The sequence below is a fragment of the Microtus oregoni genome, unplaced genomic scaffold, assembly GCF_018167655.1.
Source record: "Microtus oregoni isolate MIOR12 unplaced genomic scaffold, Mior012 000013F_ref0000133, whole genome shotgun sequence".
Classification (NCBI taxonomy): Eukaryota; Metazoa; Chordata; class Mammalia; order Rodentia; family Cricetidae; genus Microtus; species Microtus oregoni.
Genome location: NW_024543072.1, coordinates 37,625,726 through 37,653,047, shown reverse-complemented (window position 1 = coordinate 37,653,047; position 27,322 = coordinate 37,625,726). Strand labels below are relative to the sequence as shown.

At 40.7% G+C, this 27,322-nt stretch overlaps 1 protein-coding gene across 1 annotated transcript in view; it reads right to left on the bottom strand.

Moving 5' to 3' along the window:
* Klhl20 (kelch like family member 20) overlaps positions 1-27,322 on the bottom strand; it is a 49,153-nt gene that overhangs the window by 17,584 nt on the left and 4,247 nt on the right. Inside the window, exons 3-4 of the mRNA XM_041662631.1 lie at positions 6,886-7,459; positions 1,001-1,159 (exon numbers count right to left, since the gene is read on the bottom strand). Coding sequence (XP_041518565.1) covers positions 1,001-1,159; positions 6,886-7,459 — 733 coding nt within the window. The remainder of the gene's footprint in view (positions 1-1,000; positions 1,160-6,885; positions 7,460-27,322) is intronic.

Here is a 27,322-nt window from a genome sequence, read left to right as displayed (position 1 = left end):
AGTTTAGAAGGGTGTAAGAGATAAAGAGTAAATCTAAAATTTATTCTATCGATTCAGTAATGTAGACTAGCTACAAAACCATATACATACAAGTATCACTTTTAGAATGCTTTCATCAATAACTTCTAAACTCTTAGACTATACTTTACAGGTTACAGAGATGTCTCAGCAGTTAAAAAGTACTTGCTGCTCTTGCAGAGGATCTGGTCATATGCCCAGTATTCACGTGTTGGATGTAACTCCAGTTCCAAGGAATCCAAAGCCCTATTCTGACCTTTGTGGGCACCAGACACACACATAGTGTACTTACATACATGTAAGCAAAACACTCATACATATAAAATAATAGAATAAATAATAAAATATTAAAAAAATACACATTCCCCTTATCTTTAATTTTTTTCCTGCATTTTCAGTTATTGGTTGTCAGACAACAATAAATGAGAAATTCCAGAAATAAAAATTTGTAAGTTAAGTAATATTTATTACAGTACTACTATAAATATTGTTTATAATTAGTTACTGCTAGTCTTTACTGGATCTAATTTATAAGAAAAAAACTTTATCATAGAATATATATATTTATACTGAAAAAACCCACAGTATATATAGGGTTTGACGTTTTAGGCATCTTTTAAATATCTTGGAATGCATCTCTTCTGAGTAAGGCGGACTACAGTCATGACAAGAATGAATCTTATACATGTGACCGCTGAGCCCACTTACTTTTCAAAGTGTGGTAGGACTTCCAACCTAAGGGAGCAGATACATTCCTGCTTTCTTTTGTAATTTTATATAATTTCTGAATTGTGTAACAGTTGAAACAGAATGAATCCCAAACAGACAGGAAGCAAAGGAGCAGTAAGTTCCCAACAATAAGCAGGCAAATGCTTCTGAAGATTTACTGCCTCGATCATGTGGAGACAAGGACTGTTTTGTCTCTGCACATTACTTGTGTCTAGTATAAAGTAGCCTCTCGGAAAAGCATTTTGACTCTTACCTGGGGTAACTGAGGACGCCTTTCCTGAATACTGTATTTGACCCAGGCCATCACTGCATTGAACACTTGTTCTTCACTCCGAACATTGAGCTCATCACTAGATATTATATCAATAAGTTGGTTGGCTGGAAGTAACATAAATTCTTCACTCTCCATTACCTGCTCAGATTTAGGTAGGAAAAAAGAAACCTATAAGCACAATTTTTACCTTTATTTGTTTTGTTGTTGTTCTTATAGGGAAAAATTATATTCTACAATGTTTAAAATGAGGAGGGCTGGAGACATGGCTCAGAGGTTAAGAGCACTGGCTGCTCTTCCAAAGGTCCTGAGTTCAATTCCCAGCAACCACATGGTGGCTCACAGCCATCTGTAATGAGATCTGGTGCCCTCTTCTGATCTGTAGGCATAATTGTATACATAATAAATACATAAATCTTTAAGACAAAAAGGAGGAAAAGAAAAGTTTCAAAAGAGAATAAAGGAGAACAAGAAATACACAATGTTACCAAAGTTAATCTTGTTTAGTTAGTTTAAAAGTTTTCCCCTTTAAAAAATTAATGAATAAGATAAAAATTTATATTCAAAATAAGCTACACAATCATACTAAATTAAAACTTCATAGTTGGCTGGGCCGTGGTGGCGCACGCCTTTAATCCCAGCACTTGGGAGGCAGAGGCAGGCGGATCTCTGTGAGTTCGAGACCAGCCTGGTCTACAAGAGCTAGTTCCAGGACAGGCTCCAAAACCACAGAGAAACCCTGTCTCGAAAAACCAAAAAAAAAAAAAAAAAAAAAACTTCATAGTGATAGGAGGTATATAAATTCCAGGAAAAGCTTTAAGAGGAAGATCAGCTGCTAAAAGGACAGAAACATCATGGACTCAGTTTACAAGAATATAAAGTTACCACTGAATACATAAATATAATGAAGAATTGGACCGAGGGAAACTTCTGAGGACCAAATCACTATGAGATAATATTCTAGTGAGAAATTACACACATCCATGCTTACTTTTACCCAAGTCTTAGAGAATTATCAGAATGGAAATGGTGTGGCAATAAGGACATTGCTTGGTGCAGGCCAGCCATGAATTTGAAGATCTATTTATTGTGATGTAGCAGACAGGGTGAAATGGGGGAAGGGGAACACTGTTGCTACCCTCTAAGTGGTTTCTCTAGTACACTATACATGACGTCTTATACTGCTGCAAGTTCAGACTCTGTGTTGCCTTTAATGAGCACACTGGATTATTTTTGGGACAGGGCTATTTTCTTGTTCATCAAAAGGTTAGAATATTTAGCAGGACATGATGGGGCTTAATAATACTCTAAACATTTGATCAAGAATGTTTCTTTCAAGCCGGGCGGTGGTGGTGCACGCCTTTAATCCCAGCACTTGGGAGGCAGAGGCAGGCGGATCTCTGTGAGTTCGAGACCAGCCTGGTCTACAGAGCTAGTTCCAGGACAGGCTCCAAAACCACAGAGAAACCCTGTCTTGAAAAACCAAAAAAAAAAAAAAAAAAAGAATGTTTCTTTCAAAAAACATTAGAGAAAATACAAATCACAAGTTATTTATTAACTTTTATGGCACGAGGATTAAAATTATCTGACTTTCTAGGGGTCAGGATATTCAACAGTTAACCTTGACACTTCACCTGAGTAACTAGTTAGCCAGATGAAACAGTAATGAACATGGCTGCATCTCACTTCCTGTGAAGGGCTGCCAGATTTAGGGGAACCCCCCATAAACCAGGACCTATCTACATCACAAGCAATGTGCTGCTTTTCTGGAATTTATATTTAACTGGAGCCCATTTTACTGGGCAACTCTAATTTGGGTGCTGTAGGTTCTTCAATGTCCAGAAACAACATTTAGGCCTACTTCTAATAAGAGTTCCGGCCTCTGTGGTCTGCAAACTTCAGCTGCGGCTACCTTTAACTGTCGACTTATGTATTTCCCAGTTTATTTAAGTTCAAGTTTGGTATTGTGCATCTTTAAAAATGCCTTAACATTGTTTTAAAATTTCATCAGAAGATAACTTTTTTCTATTATATGGATTAAAAAACAAATATTAGCAGGCTGGGGAATGTAGCCCAGTGGTAAAAGTCTTACTTAGCGTGTGCAAGGGCCTGGGTTCTCTCCCCAGCACTATAAACCACCACGAGGTCTGCACTGAGATTTTCTCTTGCCATAGTCAGAAGGGCTGTAATAAATAAAACAAGCTAAATCAAATGCTGAAAAAATGAGGGTAGGAAAGACCTCTTATGCATGGTTACTAAGAACATATATTAATTTCGCTGCTATGGAAAGTGGTACGTAAATTCTCAGAAACTGAAGGAGAACGATCCTGGCGTGACTTAGATAGACAATCAAAGGAGTCACTGTGAGCATGGAGTATACCTGCACAGCCATCTTCAATGCAGCACTGCTCACAACAGCCAAGTCAGGGAGTCCGTCTGGGGTCCATAATAGACAAGGGAAGAAAATGTGGTATACACAGTGGAAAGGCTTTCCTTACAGAGTACAAAGTTAGCTGCCCACAGTGGCTCTGTCAGTAATCTTAGCACTTGGGAGGCTGAAGGGGAAGCATTCCTGTCAATTCAAGGCCAACTTGGGCTCCTTAACACTACTAATCTGACTGTTTTCTAGTATCAAAATGCTTATACTTACTTAAGGCCAATGACCTTAATATTAATTTTCAGATGTTTCCTGGAAATATAATATACATATAAGTAGGAAGTATATGTAATATATGTTAAGCTTTCTTTTGAAAAAACTTATTCATTTTATTACTTTTGTGTGTATGAGTGTTTTGCCTGCATGTATGTGTGTTACCACGTGCATGCCTGGTGCCCATGGAGGTCAGAGGATGTCAGATCCCTGGGACTGCAGTTATAGACAGTTGTGAGGCACCATGTGGGTGATGGGAATTGTACCCAGGTCTTCTGCTAGAGCAACAAGTGCTCTTGAGTGCTGAGCCAATGCTCCAACTCCATGAAAGTCCTCTTAAAAGAAACTCTGCACTGCTGACCTTATGCTTCTGGTTTTCTTTTCTCCTTTTCTATCACCCAATGCCAGTCACTCCATTGCTAACCACCCATCAGTACTGGGAAGGCTGCAAGGCGCTCCTCTATCTCCACAGGGGGTCTCATTGGCATTATTTAATCACATTTATGGATCTGTTTTAAAAACAAAAAAGCTTCACATATTTAGAAGCTAAATCTAATTTTTTCCTTTATGGCTTCTAGGTTATATCTCACTTAAAAGAGACTTGAACCAAGATTTAATCTCAGGCTAACCCTTCAAGGAATATAGATCCATAGAAAGAGTTGCCTGTTCAGTACCAAATACAGAACCTCAATCCACCTCTTCAAACTCTCTGCTTTCTAGTACACATAGTATAAGTTCCTGAGAATGCCGGGTTTAAAAGTCGGTGTAAGGAGTTATCTTTATAGATACTGCCAAATTTCCTTTCGAGAGGTCGTGTCAATGCATATTTATACCAGCAATGAACCTATGTTCCACAGCCTCACCAAGAAGATATATTACATTTAAGGATAATTGCAACCCAAAAGATGGTGCTTTGACTAGATATACTAGGTGTGTCTACAAATGCTAGCACGTAAGGGGCTGAGGATGGCTGATGCTGAGTTCAAGGCCTGGGCTGAAAAGCAAGACAGCATCTCAAAAAACAAAGCTGGAGGGAAAAGGCACTTTGGTGAGTTGTAATTTGTCTTTTCGTTTTTTTTCGAATAAACAAGTGGACTTTCAGGTATTTAAGGACAGTCTAAATTTCTCTCGCTGTGTATTGTCTATTTTTCTGCTAGCTCGCTGGTATGAATTACTGGTGCTCTCAATGCATTAAGTAGACTAGCCTTTTGATAGTAAATAAAGGTTGCAAATATTTCCCTCAATTTGTATTTGGCCTTTGTTTTAGTATCACAAAAAATTCTATATGTGATAAAATTGATGGTTTTGAATTTTAGCCTTTCTAGTTTATCACTTAGAAATGCTTCTTCATTTCCAGATCAAATAGGGATTGTTTCATATTATTGCCATGCTGAATAAATAATAAAAGTGAATTTAATGAAAATTCTTTTGGTACCATCTAAATTTCTTTTTTTTTTTAATTTACCAAATAGTTGGTGTATAACTTATCCTGTTGAATAAACTGTCTAATCAGGAGGAAAATGTTATAGGAAATCACTTCTCTGATGCACAGGTCCTCTCATGCATAAATAAACCAGGTTTTGGCTTATTAATAAACCCTTTATGAAGATAATTAGAAAGAAACAACTTTTGCTGGTAGAATACAATATTGGCCTTTAAAAATCACTAATAGGCGCCGGGCAGTGGTGGCACACGCCTTTAATCCCAGCACTTGGGAGGTGGAGGCAGGCAGATCTCTGTGAGTTTGAGGCCAAGCTGGTCTACAGAACAAGTTCCAGGGGCTGGAGAGATGGCTCAGTGGTTACGAGCATTGCCTGCTCTTCCAAAGGTCCTGAGTTCAATTCCCAGCAACCACATGGTGGCTCACAGCCATCTGTAAAGAGATCTGGCGCCCTCTTCTGGCCTGCAGGCATACAGACAGAACATTGTATACATAATAAATAAATATTAAAAAAAAAAAAAAAGAACAAGTTCCAGGACAACCAAGGCTGTTACACAAAGAAACCCTGTCTAGAAAAAAAAAAATCACTAATAGGCTTAGAATTTATAGCAACCTATTTATTTGACACTGTAAGCAAGAACCAGAATACAAGACAGGAGTTAGTTTAGGAGAACATAAATCTTAATTTATGTTCATAAGAGAGCATAAATTATGCTCTCTTAAATTAAAAAGTATTTATTGTTGTTGTTGTTATTATTATTGTGTGTATGTGTGCTATGGCACAAGTGTGGAGGTCAGAAGACAACATTCTCTTCTTCCACGATAGGTTCTGGCGATACAATACAGATTTACCAAACTGAACAATCTCACTGGCTCCCTGTGGTGGTTTGAAGGAAAATGGCCTTGACGGAGGAAGGGTGTCACTGTGAGGGCAGGCTTTGAGGTCTCTTTTGCTCAAGCTTCCCTCAGCATAACTCTGAGTCGATTTCCTGTTACCTGCAAGCTGTAGCATTCTCAGCTGTAGCATTATGTCTGCCTGCACGCTGCCCTGTATACTGCCCTGCACGCTGCCCTGCATACTGCCCTGCACACTGCCCTGCATACTGCCCTGCACGCTGCCCTGCATACTGCCCTGCACGCTGCCCCCTGCACGCTGCCCTGCACGCTGCCCTGCATACTGCCCTGCACGCTGCCCCCTGCACGCTGCCCTGCATACTGCCCTGCACGCTGCCATGCTCCCCATCATGATAACAATGGACTGAACGTCTGAACTGTAAGCCTCTACCCCAATCAAATGTTTTACTTTATAAGAGTTGCCATGGTCATGGTGCCTCTTCAAAGCAATAAAACCCAAAATAAATCACCCCCTATTGCTCTTTTAACAAACAGATTATGAATACATTCAAATCACTTAGTACAACGTGTGTGTGTGTGTGTGTGTGTGTGTGCATATGTATGTGGTGCACTTTGTCCACACATATTTGTGTAGAGACCAAAGGTCAATGTTGGGTCTCTTCCTTTATCATTCTTATTATTCTTATATTATTATTTTTTATTTGAGACAGGTGGGGCTTCTCATTGAACCTGGAACTGTTTCAGGAAGACTGATTGGTCAGCAAGCCCCAGGATCTTTCTGTTTCTGTGCCTCCAAAGCTGATTACAGGTGCCTACTGACATGCCAGGCTCTATATTGGTTGTCAGGAGCTCAACTCAGGTCTCTGTGCTTGAATGACAAGAACTTTATCCAATGAGCTATCTCCATAGCCCACAACTCACCTCTTGAAAGTTATGTTGTGTGAACTTGTCTGCAATCCTTAGTAACTCACGGCAAGAATGCGTGTCAGCAAAAGCCCGAATGCCCAGGCAATTAGAAGGGTCTAATTGTCTCTTTAAGAATTCACAGCAGGCTTCCTGTATTTCTGCCAGCTGGAGGAGGCAAGCAGCAGGCAAGAGGGTCTGAACATTGCCTTCTTCCACAGTTATCTGGGAGGTATATGCGAAGTCAATCAGTAGTTCCATAGCCCTCTCATCTATGTCTCGGATCACTACTTCTGTCTGGCGGCTTTCGGCCAATTCCCCTGTAAACATTGCTCGGAAGTAGGGACTGCAGGCCGACAAGATGACTCGATGGGCATATATCTTCTTAGCGCCCACAACTAGCACCACATCACATAGCTCTCGGTGCTTTCTCAGAAGGTTGATCACTTCCAAGGTTTGCCGAGGGTGCTTGTCTGAGATATAGGGCATGCGAGCAGGTTGGGGAACCCCTTCTGGCAGCTTGTTGGGGTCTCCAAGGGTGCAGCGGCTTGTTACATCCATTCCAGTCTCTCCTGGTCGAATGTTGGTACACCTACAGGAATGAGGGAATGGAGAGAGAGGGAATTATTATTAGTTCTCTTCTTGCTCTAAGGTACTGATAGGTGGTAAGAAAACTTGAAATTACCTAAAGAAAGAACTCTAGAATTCATACATTTCTCCCCAGGTTATTAATTCCATTCCAGACTACTCTTATTATATAATTTTATGAAAAAGATATTTTTTCCAGAGGTATCACACTATCTTTGTCCACATTACTTACATTAATAAAATTGATGAAAAGCTGACAGGGGAGAAGAACCAGTCAAAACTAAGACTGTCTGCCAAGCGGTGGTGGCGCACGCCTTTAATCCCAGCACTCGGGAGGCAGAGGCAGGCGGATCTCTGTGAGTTCGAGACCAGCCTGGTCTACAAGAGCTAGTTCCAGGACAGGCTCCAAAACCACAGAGAAACCCTGTCTCGAAAAACCAAAAAAAAAAAAAAAAAAAAAAAAAAACAAACTAAGACTGTCTGAGAGAGCCCTAAGCAAATCTGTCATTTTGCATATGAATTAAGAACTAAAATATCTGTAGCCTGTTTTCTGCTTCCCTCTGCTTTGGGATCTGTGGACACAAAGGACTCTGTGCTGGGAACCTACTGGTGCTTGGTGGGCTGATAGACAGGGAGGAATTTTTCCCTATAGCATGCTGGGAATTCTGTCTCCATGTCCTGTTAGAGGAATACCTTATGCGGATGAGATGCTGCCCGAGTTTCGAGCTGTGTCTAGCCAGCCATCTGTGAGCAGAGTCCTGCCTGTCTTGGAGTTCATTTACCCTCTGACCTCTTGTGGCACCAGAACACAATTTCTTCCATGGGCACCTTCATTGAAAGTTCACTCATAGGAACCCATGGTTTTCGATATCAGAGCTTATTTCCTAATATCATGCTCTGTTTGAAGAAAGTATAGATTTAATTTACAGTGAATGATAGAAGTTCATATGGGGAAACAACCCAAGGACCACTAGCAATGGAAAAACTCAACATCAAACCAGGATGTTATCGCGAACATTGTTCCTTTGTTGTATCTAAATTTTCTTCTTCAGTCCTAAGTGGAGGAAGGCAGCTATAAATTTGGATGGCTATGGCTCCCTTAACAACCTTGTACCAACTACATGAGGGTGACATTAGCTCTTTTAATTTGGAGAGATGCCTATTTTTTCTTTCCCTTTTCTTTTTCTTTTTTCTTTGGTTTTGTTTTGTTTTTCGAGACAGGATTTCTGTGTAACAGCCCTAGCTGTCCTGAAACTCATTCTGTAGACCAGGCTGGCCTCAAACTCACAGTGATCCACTTGCCTTTGCCTCCTGAGTTCTGGGATTAAAGACCTGCGCCAACCCCACTCAGCAGTTTTTTCAGTTTTTTAATGTGCTTTCTTTTTTTCAAGACAAGCTTTCTCTTTACAGCTCTGGCTGTCCTGTAGACCAGGCTGGCCTCGAAAGAGATCTGCCTGGTGCTACTACCTCCTTAAGTGTTAGGATTAAAGGCATGCACCATTGCCAGCTTGCTCTAAAATGAGTTTGCTCTTCTTTTTTTTTTTTTTTTTTAATTTATTTATTTATTATGTATACAATATTATTCTGTCTGTGTGTATGTCTGGAGGCCAGAAGAAGGCACCAGACCTCATTACAGATGGTTGTGAGCCACCATGTGGTTGCTGGGAATTGAACTCAGGACCTTTGGAAGAGCAGGCAATGCTCTTAACCATTGAGCCATCTCTCCAGCCCGAGTTTGCTCTTCTGTATTCACTTTACTAACTCTGTATGTTTAAAAAGGAGTTTTCTCAAACTTATATAATTGTAACAGGTGATTTTAAAAAATAAAGGTTTGAATATAAAAAAATAAAAATTTAAAAATTCGTGAAAAGCATTTAAAATTTGTTTCTGGAAAAAAAACCCACCCCTCCCAACAAGACAAATCAGACATATAAAACTGTTTAAAGACTTTGATTATGTTTATTTTCTTTAAAGATTTTTATCTTTCACCATGTGGAGTCTGAAAACCAAAGCAAAACATCAGACTTGCCTTTACACACTGAGCCATTTTGCTGGGCCCAAATTTCAATTATTTTTTAAAAAGTTAATTAATTATTATTTTTTTTTTTTGAGACAGAATCTCTGTACATACACCCGGCTGGCCTCTAACTCAGAGATTCATTGGGCTCTATCTCTGAGTACTGTGTTTAAAGGTGTGAGTTACTTGCCTGGCCCTAAAATTTTTTTCTTAAACTTAGTTTGATTCAAATCTTGATATTTGTTACTTTCCTAAAGTAGTTGGCATTGACTTCTCTTTTTCATTATATTCACTTTATATTTCTAGTTACAATTTTTAGCACAAAGTCTGTAACACAGAGTTTATGTTACATAAAAAGTCAGGAAGAAAAGAAGACAGCCATAACCCCCCAAATTAATACAGCATATTTAATACTCTATTTCTTTGACTTAGCTTTCAAGGGATGAGCTATTACTACAAATGACATGTAATTCATCTTAGGAAGTCTTATCAGTCAGGCATGACGATGCATGCCTGTAATCCCAGTACTTAAGGCTGAGCTAAGCCGATCAAGGGCAGTTTTGGCTACATAGCAAATTCTTGTCTCAAAAACAGTGCTATTTAATCTAATAAATATGTGTCGAAAATATACTGTCAATTATAATGGTTCTAAAGAACTTTTTGAAAAGTCAGCACATACCCGCCCACATACACACTCCAAATCACAAAATCAAGAGCACAGTTATATAAAGAACAGCATGTCAGCCTGACGCTGGGCAACTGCGGAAAGCCACACATAGTCAGAGGGTGCCGCGATCTCTAGTGAGAGGAAAGCTTAAAATCCAACTGTGACTAATAGTGAAAAATTACGTAAGTGCGAGGTTTTCACCAGTAAGAGAAGCTCTGAGTAACTTTAGTATTGTGCCTACATTTCTAAAGTTAGGGAATCAGTATGTCCTATGAACAGGGCAGTTGGTAAAGAACTACTGCAGATTGCCCATCAAAAATGAAAGAATTATTTACAGGCAGAAATGAACAGTGTGAAGCAATAAAGCTCCTTTCCCTGCCTAAATCTGGATTTTCTCTCATCAAGTCTAATACTCAAGTACTAACACTATTCTGCTATAAATCTTGTATTTATCCAAACTTTTTAGCTATGATTAATCATTTTAATTATTTCGTTCTGTTCTGATGTGTTGAAACTGGGTTTTTATATCCTAGACTGGTCTGGAACTCACTCTATAGCTCAGATTGGCCTTGAACTCATGATAATCCTCCAGCTCCAACCTCCCAAGTACAGGCAAAACAGACACCATACCTGGCTTCTAGTTTCTTTAACTCTCAGCTGGTATCCACTGCACAAAGACAGGTAGGATGATACTCAGAAAGCTTCCCATCTCCTGCTTGTTACACACTTGCAGTTTTACATTAGAAATATTACTGTAATAAAAACATCTAAATTTCTCTTAAATAAGTTGGTTATATTTGTCTCAATTAAAAATTTCTAGCTGGGTGTGGGAATGCCATTAATCCTGACACTCATGAGGCAGAGACAGACAGATCTCTGTGAATTCTTGAGCAGATGGAGGCAGGATTGCTTTGGGTAGATTTCAGAGCGAGACCCTGTCTCACAACACAAACAAAGACTGGCAAGATGGCTCAGCAGGTTAATGAGTTTGCTGCCAAGCCTGAGGAGCTCAGTTCAGTACCAGGCACCTACAGTGGAGAAGGAGAGAACCAACTCCTGCAAGTTGTCTTTTACTTGTGTCCTAGGGCAAGCACATTCGTACATATACAGATAGAAAAATTAAAAGTACTATGCTTAATATTTAAATTTATACTGATTTAAGAATTCTGCAAGTCCTTGACCAATTTGACAGTGTCAGGTATGGGCTCCATCTCATGGAGTGGACCTTATAGCCAATTAAAAAGTAGTTGGTTACTCCCAGAACATTTGTGCTACTATGGTACCAGTATATCTCGAAGGCAGGCCATTGTTGTAGGTCACAGAGTTTGTAGCTGATAATACTGATGAGTACTCTTTTTCTCTGGCAGCATAAAAAATACCTTCCAGCACCATGCATTCTAGTCGGTAGGGATGAAATTTCTAGTTGGGCACCAGCTAGAAAGGCATGGTCAATGACATAAGTAATGTATCTCCAGCAATACGGCCTGACCAGGTTATAGAGAGAAACCAGTATCTTGACAGCAGCCCGTGATGTTTGAGTGGTGGTGGTGGGATCATGGGACCCAACAACTCAACAAGATGTAATCCATTCCTGGTACTGGAGGTTTTACTTGGTGGCATAAGTTGGGCATTGTCTCTCCCGTTATATAGTGATTCCATTTAAATTCCTTTTGTATATGTATATATTTTTAGGAAGCTTCTACAGTAGTAAGCTTCCATACGGCTTTTCAAAAGGCTTTTTACTATTGGTTGTTCCTCCTCATATCCCTACTTTACCCTGATTTCCCATCCTCCTCCCCATTTGCTCTTTTTATCCTACTTTCCCTTTTATTTCTTTATAACACTATTGGACTAGACAGATCACCGGCCCTAGGGAAAAACTTATTACTATTATTCTGCTAAAGGCACATAGCAATAAAATGACTCCTAATGGCATACTGCTATGCCCATAGCTCAGCCTTCATCAGAGAAGCTGCTTTCTGTAGTACACAATAATTAACACAAAGACCCACAACTAGACAGAGAGTGAGAGACTTTGGAGCTCTTAGCCCTAAATGGGTCTTTTTTCAAACCCCTCCTTAAAGACTCAGGGATCTATTGGAAGATGAAGCAGAAGGATTTTGAGAGCCAGAGGTGGTAGATGACTTTAAGCAGCATCTCCAGACACAACAGGATGGATGCACAGATGAACTCATAGACTATGACAGTACACACCAGTCCCACACAGGTTCAAACTAGAAAAAAATCCCAGCATGAGAAGGGGAAGTGGGTAAAGTCCTACCTCTAACCAAGAAGTTATTTGAGACTGATTTCTGCTATGAATGGGAAAATCAGTTTTCTCCAACGATGTGTCACTGGGTGTACCAACCACAATCCAGGAGTAGTTGGCCAACACATGACAGACTCCATGTTTGTGTGTTTGTGTGTTTTTTGTTTTTGTCTTACTGTTTTGATTTTTGTTTTTTATTTTTTTCAGAGAGGAAGAAAATGAACATGAAGATGGGGTAATAGGGAGGTGGGGAGGATCTGGAAGGAGTTGGGGGATGGGAAAGAACATGATTCAAATACACTGTATAAAATTTTTTGTTTGTTGTTATTGTTTTGAGAGAGGGTTTCTTTTTTTTTTTTTTTCCTGGCTGTCCTGGAACTTGTTCTGTAAACCAGGCTCTCCTCAAACTCAAGAGATTTTCCTGCTTCAGCCTCCCAAGTGCTGGGATTAAAGATGTGTACCACCACTGCCTGGCAGAAAATGATTTTAAATCAAAAATATTCATTAAAAATTCTGTTCTTAACAGAAACAAAGTAGAAAACTTTAGACTTTAAAGATACAGAACCTAAAGTGATTGCTTTAAAAACCGAATCTTACTAGGTTCAATGAAGACATACTCCGAACAGAATTTCAGCTAAACCCATCCATCCACTTGTGGCAGGAGAAGCCAGGATTGGAGATCCAGTGGTAACCTCCTCCCAACCTCAGCTAATTTTTTTAACTGACAAATGTCCTTTATGATTAAGTGATCAATGCAGATTTAATATTCAACTCTTTTTCAAACCTATCAATCATTCAGGCCTCCTACTTGCATTACTTATTTGTATGCAAAGGTTTTGTTCATAAATGAAGGGGATGAGGGATAACCCTCCCTTTGACTAAAGTATCAAGTAGTCTACCTTAGTGACAATCACGTGATGCGATGCATTTACTCTTTTGCAGGCAGTAACAGCTGGAAACAAAGAGCTGGGCTCTTCTTTCCATTTCTGATCAAAGCATGCTGGAAAAGACTTTATGGTAATATTTGTGATAGACTACAAAAGTATAAAGTAAACCAGATCTCAGTTGGGTAAAATAAATTCTGTCATACTAACATTTTTTTTCTCACTAGCAGTGAAGAAAACTCATACATATTTAATGAACAGAAGCTGGAATCACATTTCTTCCTGGTTTTGGTCCATTATCCTCTCCTGTAGGTTTAGTGTAAATGAGCAGTCACCAACATTGAGGGACTGTTTTTCACTCTGTAGAGGATACGGAGGTTGCCAGTGTCACCACTCTATGTCTGAAGTACCATTCTGCTTGTATTCACCTCCACTTGGTGGCCACGGAAGGAAAGGATCCAGTTTCATCACGTGAGTCCTCAAGAGTGATACAGTGAGGTGGTTCTTAGGCGCTGCATCTTTGAGATCTAAAGTTTTCTACTTCTGTTAACGGTCCTATCTTTGAGAATCATCACCAAAGAGACCAGAGAGACTACATCCAGCAATGGGAGCAGATGCAGAGTCCCACAGCCAAACATTAGGCAGAGCTCAGGGAGTCCTGCAGGGGACGGGGAAGAAGGATCAGAAGAACCATAGAGGTCAGAGATGCTATAAGAACATCCACAGAATCAGTTGACTGGGAATCATAGAGGCTTGCAGAGATCAGGGAGCCTGTAGGGGTCTGACCTAGGTCCTCTGCATATATAATATGGCTGAGTAGCTTGGTGTTCTTGTGGAATTCTTAACAATGGGAGTTCGGGGCTATCACTGATTCTTTTGCCTACGTGTGTGACCCATTTTCTCCTACTAGGTTGTCTTGTCCAGCCTGGATGTGATGGTAGTGCCTGGTCTTACTGTGGCTTGCTTTGCTGTGCTTGGTTGATGTCCCTGGGAGGCCTGCTCTTTTTTATGGGGAGATGGGGTAGGGGTGGGGAAAGGAGGATGGGGGGCATGGAGGTGGATCTGGAAGAAAGGGGAGGTGCAGAGAGATACTGGGGAGAGGGGAAGGAGGCGAAACTGCAGTCGGATGAAATGTATGAGAGAAGAATAAAAACATTCTGTCCGTGCCATCAGGGCTAGCTCTCCCTCATGCACAGCACCTGGGCCTGTAGTAAATAGGGGTGGCGGGGCTGCGTTCCCAGCACCCCGGTTGCCTGGCTAGCTTATGCCCGAAATAACAACACACAAACTGTATTCATTTAGTCACTGCTTGGCCCATTTCTATCTAGCCTCTTCTAGGCTAATTCTCACATACTAATTTAGCCCATTTCTAATTATCTGTGTAGCGCCCCTAGGTGCGTTTACCGGGAAGATTCTAGCCTATGTCCATCCTGGGTCGGAGTTTCATCGCGTGCGTCTGCTTGGGAGCTGGGAGACGTCTCTCTGAGGCGTCTGCTCCCGAGAGGAGAGCTGTGGAGTCTGAGCTCACTTCCTCTTCCTCCCAGCGTTCTGTTCTGTTTACTCCTCCCACCTATCTTCTAACCAATGAGGGCCAAGCAGTTTCTTTTTATTTAACCAATGACCTTCCTCCATCATGGGCCAGTTCTCCAGCACTGCCCAGGCAAGGGGTGGAGCCAGCTCTCCCATTCTCAGGCCCTCAGGGCCAGTTCTCCTGTGCTCTGCCCAAACTGACCAGACCACCAGGGTGAGCTCTACTAAGCTGCCTAGGCGAGTGTAGAATCCGCTCTCAAGAATGTAGAAGCCAGTGAGGGGTGGGGCCAGCTCAACCAATCTCGGGCCTTCAGGACTCCTAGTGTGGGGAGGGACCAGCTCTCCTGTGCTCACACCCTGGGAGCCAGCTCACCTGAGCCACCTGCCACTGTCTGTCCTGAGAGCACACCCTGGAGCCAGCAGTTAGTGAGGGGTGGGCCCAGCTCTCCTGTGCCTATGCCATGAAGAGTGGGGACCAGTTCTCCTGCAGCTGGTGAGTGGTGGGGGCAGTTACTCACGGCACTCAGACATCAACATGGCGTCACGGACATGCACTTGGCTTTTGGTAGTAACACAGATCATGGACATCAACACAGATCACAGCTGCAGTAGGACCTCAGACCCAGACATAGACCCCCTGGGTCCAGGTGGCAGCCTAGGCCACAGAGAATTTGTGACAATCTGGGGGCCACATCATCAACATGGACTCTGGCCACAGACCCAGACATGACCCTTGGTGGCAGCACAGGCCTGGACATCATCATGGTCCCAGGAGGCAGCACAGGATACTCTGATCAGTTTGCCCACCCCACACTGTGTCAACACGCCTCCCCTCTCTCACCCCTTATCTGTACAGCCTCAGGGGGGGGCCCAGGAAACAAACATCCCAGTGGTCCACGGTTGCAAATCGTCACCATGGACCCAGACATGGCCCTTGGCAGTAGCTGGGGCCTTGACATCACCATGGCCTCAGGTGGCAGCACAGTCTACTCAGATCAGTAAGGCCTCCAGTGGCAACATTGCCCCAGGACATCACCACGGTTGGGGGGAGTGCACAGACTCCTCATCCTGGCTTGTTCCCAGCTCCACCTCTCTCCACAGTGCACACACTGCTTCCCTTCTTTCTCTCCCGTCTTCCCACTGAGCACTCTCTCTTCCCAGCTCTCCACTATGGATCTGTTCATCGATAGTGGCACCCGCTGCCTCACAGGCCAGGACAGGTGGTTGGTGTCCCTGCACCACTCTCAGAAGTTTCTAGACCAACATTAGATTAGATTACTTTGGGCCCAGGAATACTAAGCATAACAAGTATTATTTAAAAGCACCACATATGTCAGATCAGTTAGAAGCAGCCAGGCGTTACTATGATTATAAAAGAAGAAAAATGTGTAAGTTCACAGGCGTCTTTACTTTATACATAGTCTTCTGAGAGTTTAATTTTACATCAGTTGTTTGGAGGTCTGGATTTTTCTAAAACAAGAGTGTTATAAATAAGATTAGATTTAGTTGTAAAATGGAGAGTGCCTCACAAACAGCTAAAAAATGAAACAACAGGCAAACGGGCAAGAAAATAGTTACATGCATTCTATTAGTCAGGAATGTGGGTACAAAGAGAAGGGAGAGGACGCCTCTCTTAAAGAGTTATTCTAAAACTTGTTGCTATTGGTTTTGGTTTTCAAGTAGATATGTCAGGGTGGGGTGACAGCTGGAGCTCTGGGACTGCATGTGTATATAAATAGTCACTGCCGAGGCCTGTAAGCTGGGTATTTCCTGTATATTAAGTATGTCTCATGCAAGCGTAGCTCCAGTTCCAGGGCATCTGACATGCTCACGTGCTCTTCTGCATGTGAGCTCCTATATGAGGATACTACACACACAGTGCACAGACGTATATTCTGGGAAAATACCCACACACATAAAATAAAAATAAATAAATCTTTTTTTTAAAAAAAGGACATGTTTTATAGGCCACAAAAATTATTTTTCTTTAAGATCTGAAACAAACAACAACAAACCCAGAACCCCATAACCTAAGTGGAGTGGGAGAGCATCTATAAGTCACTTCAATATGATGCCCACTGCACTAGAGAACAGGTTCTGCCTCTGTGTGTATCTACAGTTTTTGCATGTTGATAGTCTCTGTTGGACTCTAGCGTCCAAACACCGAGAAGGAGTCGCCCCAAGAGACCACCTCACACACCACAGCCAATGCAAAAGCACGAGGATTTTATTAATTTTGTCATTACAGGGTCCCTCAGCATTCGGGAAGCCGAGAGACCTCGAATAGCGGGTACAGTCTACTTTTAAAGGGGCCACAGAAGCAAGGCGGGTTGTTCTTTGACTATTCTGATTGGCTTATTCGAAAGAGCTAGTACCAATAATTGACTGGAGAGCTGTTGTCAGATCAGATGAGGTAAGAGGTCATTTTGACCCCGTTTCCCAGGGGACTGAACCAAAACATACGTATATGGGTAATTGTTCAGGAACTGAGTACGTGCGAGTGTAGCTGTTAGGTCCTTGGTTCCCAAGGGAGGAGGGGAAGCACTATGGCACAGAGGCTGAGAGGATTCAGAATTGTCAAAAATGGCTTCAGGACTGTCTTAAAGTTTTACATCTCCAAGTTTCCAAATGTGAAAAGCGTCCTTCCTTGTTCACTATATTTGTTATCCCACTCAAAGCAGGTAGATTTGGATCTAGATAAAGAAGCTACTGTGATTACCTATGACTGTCTTAAAGCCCTGGCCCTCACAGCAGGTCTCCTGAAGCTTTGGGACAAACCACAGTTTTCTATTGGAGTTGATTTGTGTGAGTGCTACAAGGAGGGCAGTTTGTAGGACCAGTCTGCAATAAAATAGAGGTTTATTATTATTATTATTAGTTATGCAGATTTCTGTACTACTCTAATTCTTTAAAATTAGAACTCCACCAAGTACAGATTATTTTGATTCAGTCATCATGAAAACCTCCACTAGTAAAACATGGGAGACTCAAATAACTTGGAGAAAGAGGCCTACAAAATGAATTTCAGATGTAGCATAACAAAACTAAATTTAAGCCGGGTGGTGGTGGCACACGCCTTTAATCCCAGCACTCGGGAGGCAGAGGCAGGCGGATCTCTGTGAGTTCGAGACCAGCCTGGTCTACAAGAGCTAGTTCCAGGACAGGAAGCAAAAAGCTACAGAGAAACCCTGTCTCGAAAATAAAAACAACAACAACAACAACAACAAAAAAAACAACAACTAAATTTAAGCCCCCCTTTCCCAGATAAAAGTAAGTGAAATGATGTAAGAAGATTTTTTTTTCCTTTGCTTTTAGAGACAGACTTCTTTCTCTATAGTTTTGGAGCCTGTCCTGGAACTCGCTGTAGACCAGACTGGCCTTGAATTCCCAGAGATCCACCTGCCTCTGCCTCCTGAGTGCTAGTATTAAAGGCGTGCATCACCACTGTGTGGTGATATAAGAAGATTTATTTATTTTTTTATTTATTGTTAGTGTATCTCTGTGAGTGTGTGTGTACAAAACATTTGTGCTTGGACATCAAGGGACAACTTTCTGAAGCTGGTTCTCCCCTTCCACTATGGGTTCTGAGCAATGAACCCAGATCATCAGGCTTGAGTGTCAAACATGGACCTGCTAGGTTATCTTGCCAGCCTCCAAATTTCAATATTATCTCTTAGTTTCTAAAATACATTTAAGGTTTATTATCTTTAAAAAAGGTTATTTCCGTTAATATATGAGAAGCAATTTATAGTTTCTGATCCAGATATGGAAGCACGAACCACGTAGATAAACAATAGTTAATATAACTGGCAAATAATTAGAATTAGGAAATTTGGATTTTCATAACCATTATATTGTGAAAACACAGAGAAAAAGAACCTATGTCTATCTGTTATATAATATACAAAGCTTTTTACTCAGAACTGAAGAAAATTCATATGTGCACCAAGAAGCAACTGGAAAACGTGGTTACTCAAGAGTGGACATGCAGTAATCCCAGCACTTAGAAGGTTGAGGTAGCGAACTGTGAGTTAGAGGCCAACTCAGTGACACTATAGATCTTATTTCAAAAATAAATAACCAAGACCAGCAAACGAAAAACTGCAAACCAAAACCACTCAACACTAATCAACAAAACAAACATAACCCAAACAAAAAAGAAAAGGGGAAGGAAGGAATAAATCAGATAAAAAATATGGCCCAGACAAAAGCATTTTTACTTGATAAACTAATGTTTTATTATTTATTTTGGGGGGAGATGACGGGAATAAGGTAAATGCTCCACCACGAGTTACAACCAGGTCAGACAAAGTGACTTTTGGAGTGATGGATATATGCAGCATTGTGTGACGGTGACACAGACATGAGGGATAAACTCCCCAATCTCCTGAGAGACACGCTTCAGGTCCATCTATTTGGGAGGGACTGTCTAGATTAGGTTAACAGAGGTGGGCAGGTCCCCTCAAATGTGGGCAATGGCAGTCCACGGGCTGGGGTCCTGGACTGCATAAAAAAAAGAAAGTGAGCTGAGCACAACGTTTGTCACTCTTTTCCTGACTGAATGCAGCGTAACCAGCTTTCTCATGCTCTTCCCAGAACTTCCCTGCCGTGATAAGATGTACCCTCAAATATGAGCCAAATAAGCTTCATTAAATTGCTTTGGTAGATATTTTGTCATACCAACAAGAAAATAACTAACACAACAGGTGTTTGTAAATTCAAACTCATCAAAATGTATACATTAAATATGGGCAATGTTTGTTGTATATTATTTATCAAAAGCTTAAAAATATAGTTTGCAGCCAGGTAGTGGTGGCATACACCTTTAATCTCAGCACTAGGGAGGTGGAGACAGGAGCGATATGGCTGGGCGGAGAGAGGAATATAAAGGGGAAGAGACAGGAACTCAAAGGAGTATGGAGTCTGAGGATTCGTGGAGACAGGACCTTGCCCTTTGGTAGAAGTAAAAGGTCTCTCTAGTGGTTGGCTGCTTTGCTTTTCTGATCTTCAGCTTAAATCCCAATAACTGTCTCTGGGTGTTTATTATTCATGCTACAAGCAACACTGTTTGTGCCTGACAATTTAAAAATGGATACTTAAAGCTGAGTGGTTAAAGGATAATCTTACCACCTATATAAACAATCAATATATATTGTGAATATGGGTGTTTGGCTTACATGCATGTCTGTGCACCATGTCTGTGCCTAGCAGAGGCCAGAAGAAAGAGTCATAGTCCCGGGAACTTGAGGAAAAAAAGTTCTGAGCTGCTATGTGGTTACTGAGAATCAAACCCAGGACCTAAGGAAAAGCAGCCAGTGCTCTTAACTAATGAGATATCTCTAATAGTACCTAACTGCCTTGTATGTAGCAGATGATGGAAGAAAAAATGACATGGTTAACATTCGTACAGATCAAGCTTCTGAAAGAAAAACAAAATCATCATTAAGGAAGGAAGACTAATTAGAAAATTCCCATAGCACTGATATTAAATGTTGAAACCAAAGTGTTACTGCTCCGACTTAAATTATGAATTAAATGAGATAGTATTGTTGAATTCTTATTTAAATATGTCTTTTTTTCAGCTAGATAAAATGTGAATAAACTAATTTTTGCATAACTACTTTGTTCTTTTAAAAGTATAACATTAAGTGAGGTGTGGTGTAATCCCAGAACTTGGGGAGGGAGGCTAAGGGTAGAGCCTGAGGTACATACCAAGGCCCTATCAACAAAAGACAGCAATCCCCCAAGTTTATTTTAGCATTATACATACATATATCAACACATAAACTTTGTGTTCTGATTACTGTATTAATATATATTCTTTTTCCTTATTATTATTATTATCATGCCAATCCCAGTTCCCCCTCCCCCACCTCCTCCCGCTCCCTCCACCGTCCCTCCCTCAGAGAGGATAAGGCCTCCCCCAAGTCAACTAAGTCTGTCCCATCACCTCACTGAGACAGGACCAAGGTCTCCCCATCCCCTGCTCACTTTTTCTATAGTCTCATTAATGGTCTACTTTTCAAATTTAGAAAGTAATTCTATTTCTGTCTTGTTTTTCAAGACAGGGCTTTACTAAGTAGCTCAGGCTGGCCTCCACCTTACTATGATCCTCTTACTTTAGCTCCCTACTACTGAGCTCTAAGGCATGTACCACACCATTCCTGAGTGAAAGAAGGGAGTCATTCTCCAAAGCACTTAATTCTCCTTAATTCTCTCCTCTGGATAAACAATTTGGAGGAACTGATCTACTGTAATAGCTCCCATCACCCACATACAAACGGCTAAAGGATTCCTATTTCCTACTTGGGTAATACTGAATCTGGATTCATGTGAATGTCACACTATCACCAAAACTGATTCCTTGGTTCTCTCCCTTAAACTTCCCCAGATTAATAGAGAAAATTTCCATTCTGAATTTCAGCTGCTCAATCCAAAGCTCCTGGAGTCCCTTTCTAAACACCCTCAAACACAATCATCAGCAAATCCTGCTATCCTACCTTCAAACAGGATCCAACTGTCTCCCTACATCCTTACTAGCCTGGCTTTCATGTTAATTTGGCTATTCCCATGCTTTTCTCACCTAGACTATTACAACAAACTTAAGAATTATAGTCTTAATTCTCTTTTTGCCAGCTTATACTTCCTTCACTAAACTACAACCAGAGTTCCTTCAGGAAAGTAAATCGCATCTTTAGAGCCACCCCTGTGCTCAAAATCCTTTGAAAATGTCCACAGAAGGGCATCAAAGCAGAGCTAAGGTTGCAGGCTCTTGGGAATCTCTCCTCTCTAAGTCTTCGAACCCGTCTCCTCGTGTCCCCTTGCTCCCTGGTCTCCAGCTACACTTTCTTGCTGGTTTGGGGACAAAGTCAAGGCTTCTTTTGCTTTAGACCTTTATTCTTTCTTCCTGAAAGTTCTTCCCCCGCAGATTTGTAGAGCTCACTCCTTCACTCATTCCATGCATCTGCTAGATTACCAATTTGTCAGAGCATCTCTCTGAAATAACTCATGTCTAGTACTCAGAATCATTCACCTTGTTTAACGTTTCTTCATAAATACATAAAATATTGGCCCTCTCCTACAATTAAAATGAAAGTGCTTTGAGGACAAATGCTGTTGTCTTCCAATGCTGCTATACCCCAACACTTGGCTCCAGAGCCCATTAAGGAGCTGTTAATGAATTAACTTTTCTTCTTGTCAAAATAAAGCATGTCCTCCAAATCTTCTCATCTAGTTCTCATGCAAGAATGCCAGGTTTGTAACTAGGCAAACAGTGGTCAAACCTAGGCTGGGAAATTTACCTAACCTGTCTTGTCTTAGTAAGGGTTTCTATTGTTGTGATGAAACATGACCAAAGAGCATAGTAGGGAAGAAAGGGCTTATTTGGCTTACACATCCACATCACCGGCCACCAATAAAGGAAACCAGGACAGGAAATCAAATAGGGCAGGAGGCTGGGGGCAGGAACTGATGCAGAGGCCATGGAGCAGTGCTGCTTACTTGCTTGCTCCCCATGGCTTGCTCAGCCTGTTTTCTTATAGAACCCAGACCCACCAGCCCAAGGGTGGCCCCACCCTCAATAGGCTGTGTCCTTCCACATCGACCACTAATTAAGAAAATGCTCTGCAGACTTGCCTACAGCCTGATCTTTTGGAGGCATTTTCTCAGTTGAGGTTCCCTTCTCTCAGATAACACTAGCTTGTGTCAAGTTGACATAAAAGTAGCCAGTACATGTCTCATCTCTATGTCCATCATGAATATGTGGGGAATAACTATACTTACTTCATAAAGACTGACAATGTTGAAATTTCTCTAAATTAGGTCCTCTGACTCCAAGTGCAGATCTTTATTGTTACAAACTGCCTTGAACAACCGGATCAAGTATTTAAAATGGAAATGATTTTGGAAATCTGCTCTATGTGCCTATTATTCTTAGGAGAAAAAGCAAACATGTAGTCGCATGGCTGTATTATGCTGTTCTTCAAAATAAGAGGGCATAAGAACAGGGGTCACTGGTAGGTTGAGATTTTAGTTTTAAATATTTTGGGAAGCTGTATTTAACTCTAGAAGTGTGTAGGTCTAGAAATTATATTTAGTTCTATATATTTAGATATGTTTCTCCTGTTTCTGCTATTTATCTTTGTAAATGTATTTAAGAATCTAGCCTCCTTTCCTAGTCTCATCTTCACCAGAGAGCTTATGAAAGAATTATTTTATGTTTTCTTAGGTACCTGTAATGAGAAATTAAAAGAGACCTAGAAATATATGTTTATACCTTGCTCATTTATATGCCCATGGTTTCTTTGCCTGGTAGAACAAAGGCACTGAAAAAGTAAGTGGCTCATTGGAGAGTAATAATGTATAAGATTATAACACAGAAGAAAAGTTTCTTATGCAGAAGGAAGAGTTTCCCTTGGAGATTAATTTGCAGATCATTTGGTGGCAGTCAGGAAGAGAGGTGACAGATCATGGGAAGAATGGATAAGGATGTGGGATATTTGCTGTGTAGAATGATGAAGCAATGAGTAAGGACTCACAGAACTGCTGGGTAACATCGTCAGCCAAGTGACATTCTATCATGAACACAGTAGCGTGGATTCTCTGTGGTTGGTTTTGTTTGACAATACTCACTACTGTGGATCAGAGAATACAAATTCCTGAATTAATCTAGAGTTGAGAAAAACAGTCAAATATTCCTAAAACCTATTACTATACTAACAGCAGTCTCCATTAAGAAATCATTTTCGGTAAATGGCTAATTTTGTAAACAATTGCAATAACAATATTAGAAGCAACATCTTTCCACTCTAAAGCATTTATAACCAAAGATCTGTGGAGTGGACTGTTTCCTTAGACCTGTACATCTCTCCTTTTATACCTTTGCCAACAGTGTAAAAAAAAAGTGTGTTTTTACCCCTACTACTTAATTTTTTTTAAAATTTGGAAGTTAACAGCATGTACTTTAAGATTTGTTTGAGCTAACTCTCATTTATAGCTATAAATACACTTGAAAACAAATAATATCTCATTGTGCTGGTTCTGCATACCAGAAGGACACCCACTAAATACTAGATCTCAATCTAATTCCAGACCAAAAAGCCTGGCTGCCTGTTTTAAAAAGATTTGTTTTTATTATGTTTAATTATGCATTCTTGTGCATGTGTGGGTGTGTGTGCAAACAAGTGCCGGTGCTGCAGAGGTCACAGGCCTCAGAGTCCCTTGGAGTTGGAGTGACAGGTGATTGTGAGTTGCCTGATACGGGTGCTGGGAACCAAGCTTGAAGGGCCCTCTACAAGCACAGTATGTGCTTGTAACTGCTGAGCCATCTCTCCAGCCCCTGCCTGTTTTTAAAATTAGAAAAAAGTTGTAGATGTTTTAACTCTAAGACATCTCTTCATCGTTTACCGGATAAAAGTCTAAGTTCCACCCCAGTGATCAAGGAAAAAAAAAAAGGGAAAGACAAGTGGCCATGTAAGTAAACTGCTTCCTTGTAAGGCAGGAAGTAGAAGACAGTTCTAGAGTACACTCAAACCTTGTCCCAACACTTCATTAGAAGAAAGCCAGGTAACAGCGCAATCTCCAAAGGAAACGAAGCACAGTACTCAGTTTTCTTGAGTCCCAGAAAGGAAGAGGAGGTGCTTGTGAGCAAGGCATCGTACAGCACATGCATGCCACCCTGGGGAACAGTCAAATCACACAGATCTATCTGCTACTACTTTTAAGAATGCATTTCAGACTAGCTGGGATGAACAGGAAACTGCAGCTAAAGCTTCACTTGTTTTAGAATGTTTACTTGTCTTCTTTTTAGGGCAATCATTCCTGGTCCGCAGGGTTCTCTGCTCGGTGTCATCCCTTCTATTCCCTCATTCATACCATAGTTTGAAGAACCTTCTGCATATTGATTGACTCATGACTTATGAAATTCCAGCATAAATCTTTTTTCTATCCATTCATAAGCCAAGCACTGCTAGTTGGTTCCTTAGACACAAAACTCCTAAAACAAATGAGAACCTGCTGGAGGTTTAGGAAACTTGCTCGGTTTTTTTTTGTTTGTTTGTTTTGGTTTTTTGTTTTGTATTGTATCCCATCAGGGCAGCACTCAATTTTTCAAGCTGAAACCTTTGGAGTTGTTGGCGTCTCCTCAACATAAATCTACCCCAGGTAATCTTTCAGTTAAACTACCAGAACTCTTTCATGTTAATTTCTCTACTATTATTTTCTCCTCTTTCTTGCTTATCTACTACCTGCCTAGAATTCAGCCCAAACAAATCTGATCTGTATGTCAGTGTACATTGGTTCCTAAAGTAACAAAATGACAAAGGCCAAACTATTTCATGGTTATGGTCTTGATTTCCACAATTTTTGTTTGCCCTTCTTCATTCACAAATGACATAATTAAATTTAAGATACACTTACCATGCATATAACTCCCACACTTAAGTCTTACTGTCTCCCTCCCCACAAGCTTTTCCTTCTACATTTCTTCTTCATTACAGTGTCCTTAATTACCCCTGCTTACTTCCATGCCCACACTTTGCACCCCCACCCGAGCCAAGGGCCTCACACATGCAAGGCAAGTGCTGTGCCACTATGCTGAGCTGTGTCTCCAGTTCTAACAGCCCTTTTTAAAATTTTAAAAATTTACCTTTGTGTGTGCATGTGTGTGAGTGTGTGTGGTGTCACAGGGCATGTGTGGAGGTCAGAGGACAACTTTTGGGAGTAGGTTTTCACCTTCCACCTTGAGGAAGGGTTTCTCGTTTCTGCCTTCTCAGTTTTCAGAGGATGCTCCTGTCTGCCTCCCATCTCACAGTAGGCGTGCTGGAATTACAGGTGCGTGTCATGGTACCTAGCTTTTCGTATGAGTCCTTAGACTAAACTCAGGTTGTCAGGTTGTACAAAGTAAGCACTTCTACCCACTGACCCATCTTGCCTGTCCTAACCCCTTCTTTAGAGTTCTTGGACAGCCAGATGGTTCAGTGGATAAAAGTTCTTGCTGCTTAAGTGCAAACACTTGAGTGTGATGCTGGGAACCATGTAAAATAGGAAGGAAGACATATTATGCTTACACATTTGAGCAAAAATCACCTACATGGATGTTCACTATAGAACTTGCTTAAGTGTGGTGTGTAGAAATGTCATAACACTATGTAACTATAAAAAAGAATAAGAGAGGTTTATGTGTATTGGTTACTTAAAAAAAAAAAGAAACAGGGTCTTGCTGTATAGCCTAGGTTAGCCTCAAACTCACAATCTTCTTGCCTCAGCTCCTGAGAGTAGGGATTACAGGACTATGCCATCACACTGGCTCACAAGATAATTTGTCAAGTGGTAAAGAAACAGAGCAATGTGCACGATATGTTGACATTATAGTTTTGTTTTTCTAAATCTTTCCTTTCAGAACTATTCAGAATCCAACTTCAGCTCTAGCCAGTGCTGGACAGCAACCTCTTAGAGTCTGATCTGAACGTCAATGCACATTGACTCTTAAAGGGATAAAATGATAAAGGACAAACTATTTCATGGTTACGGTCTGATTTCCACAATTCTTGTTTTGTTTGTCCAGCTGCAGCTAAAGAGAGAGGAAGCCCAGAGCTGCTGTTGTTGTATTGTTGTGTTTCTTCTTCCTCTTTCTCCTCCCCCTCCTCTTCTTGTTTTCTTTTTTTGGTGGTTGTTTGATTTTTGAGGTAGCAACTCGTATAGTCCAGACTCCAAATCTGCTATATAGCCGAGTCACTTTACAGTAATATGACACTCAACTTTGCATATTCAGTGCTTGGGATCAAACAGGGCTTTAAGCGTAATAAGCAAGAATTCTACCAACTGAGCCAGTATCCTAGCCTGAAGATTTTTTTAAGAGAATATATTCTATGCTTGTACAGGAATTACAAGGCTTTAAGAATAATGCAGAAAAAACAAACAAATGCCTTTGGGAGAAGAATAGTGGGACCTGGGATCTGTCTTGGAAGACATTCTCTTTTTTTTTTTTTTGTCATTTTTATTGTTTTTTTTTTTGTCATTTTTATTGTTTTAAGACAAAATCTTTTATAGCCTACACTGGCCTCAAACTTGTTATGCAGCTGAGGATGACCTTGAATTTCTGATCCTTCTGCCTTCACTTAACACATGCTGAGATCACAGGCATGCACCACTATGCCCAATTTTGAATATGCAATTTTATCTTTTAAATGTAATGCCATATACACACAAATACACAGAGTTAAATAAATGAAACTTATGCTAATAAAATTCCAGTCGATTTTATAAAACTGTATAGTTATGAATTATAATACCTTAAGTATTTATTTATATTTATCATTTCTTTGTGCTGGGAACCTTTGAATTCTAATCTTTTTATAAGACATACGATAAATTCTTATAAACCTTAACCTATTGTGCTGAAAAACATTAAAACTTACTTTTCTTATCTGGGAACCTATTATTCAGCCTCCTTAAACCCCCCATCCTCTTGCTTTTCCTAGCAATATTCTATTTTCTACTTA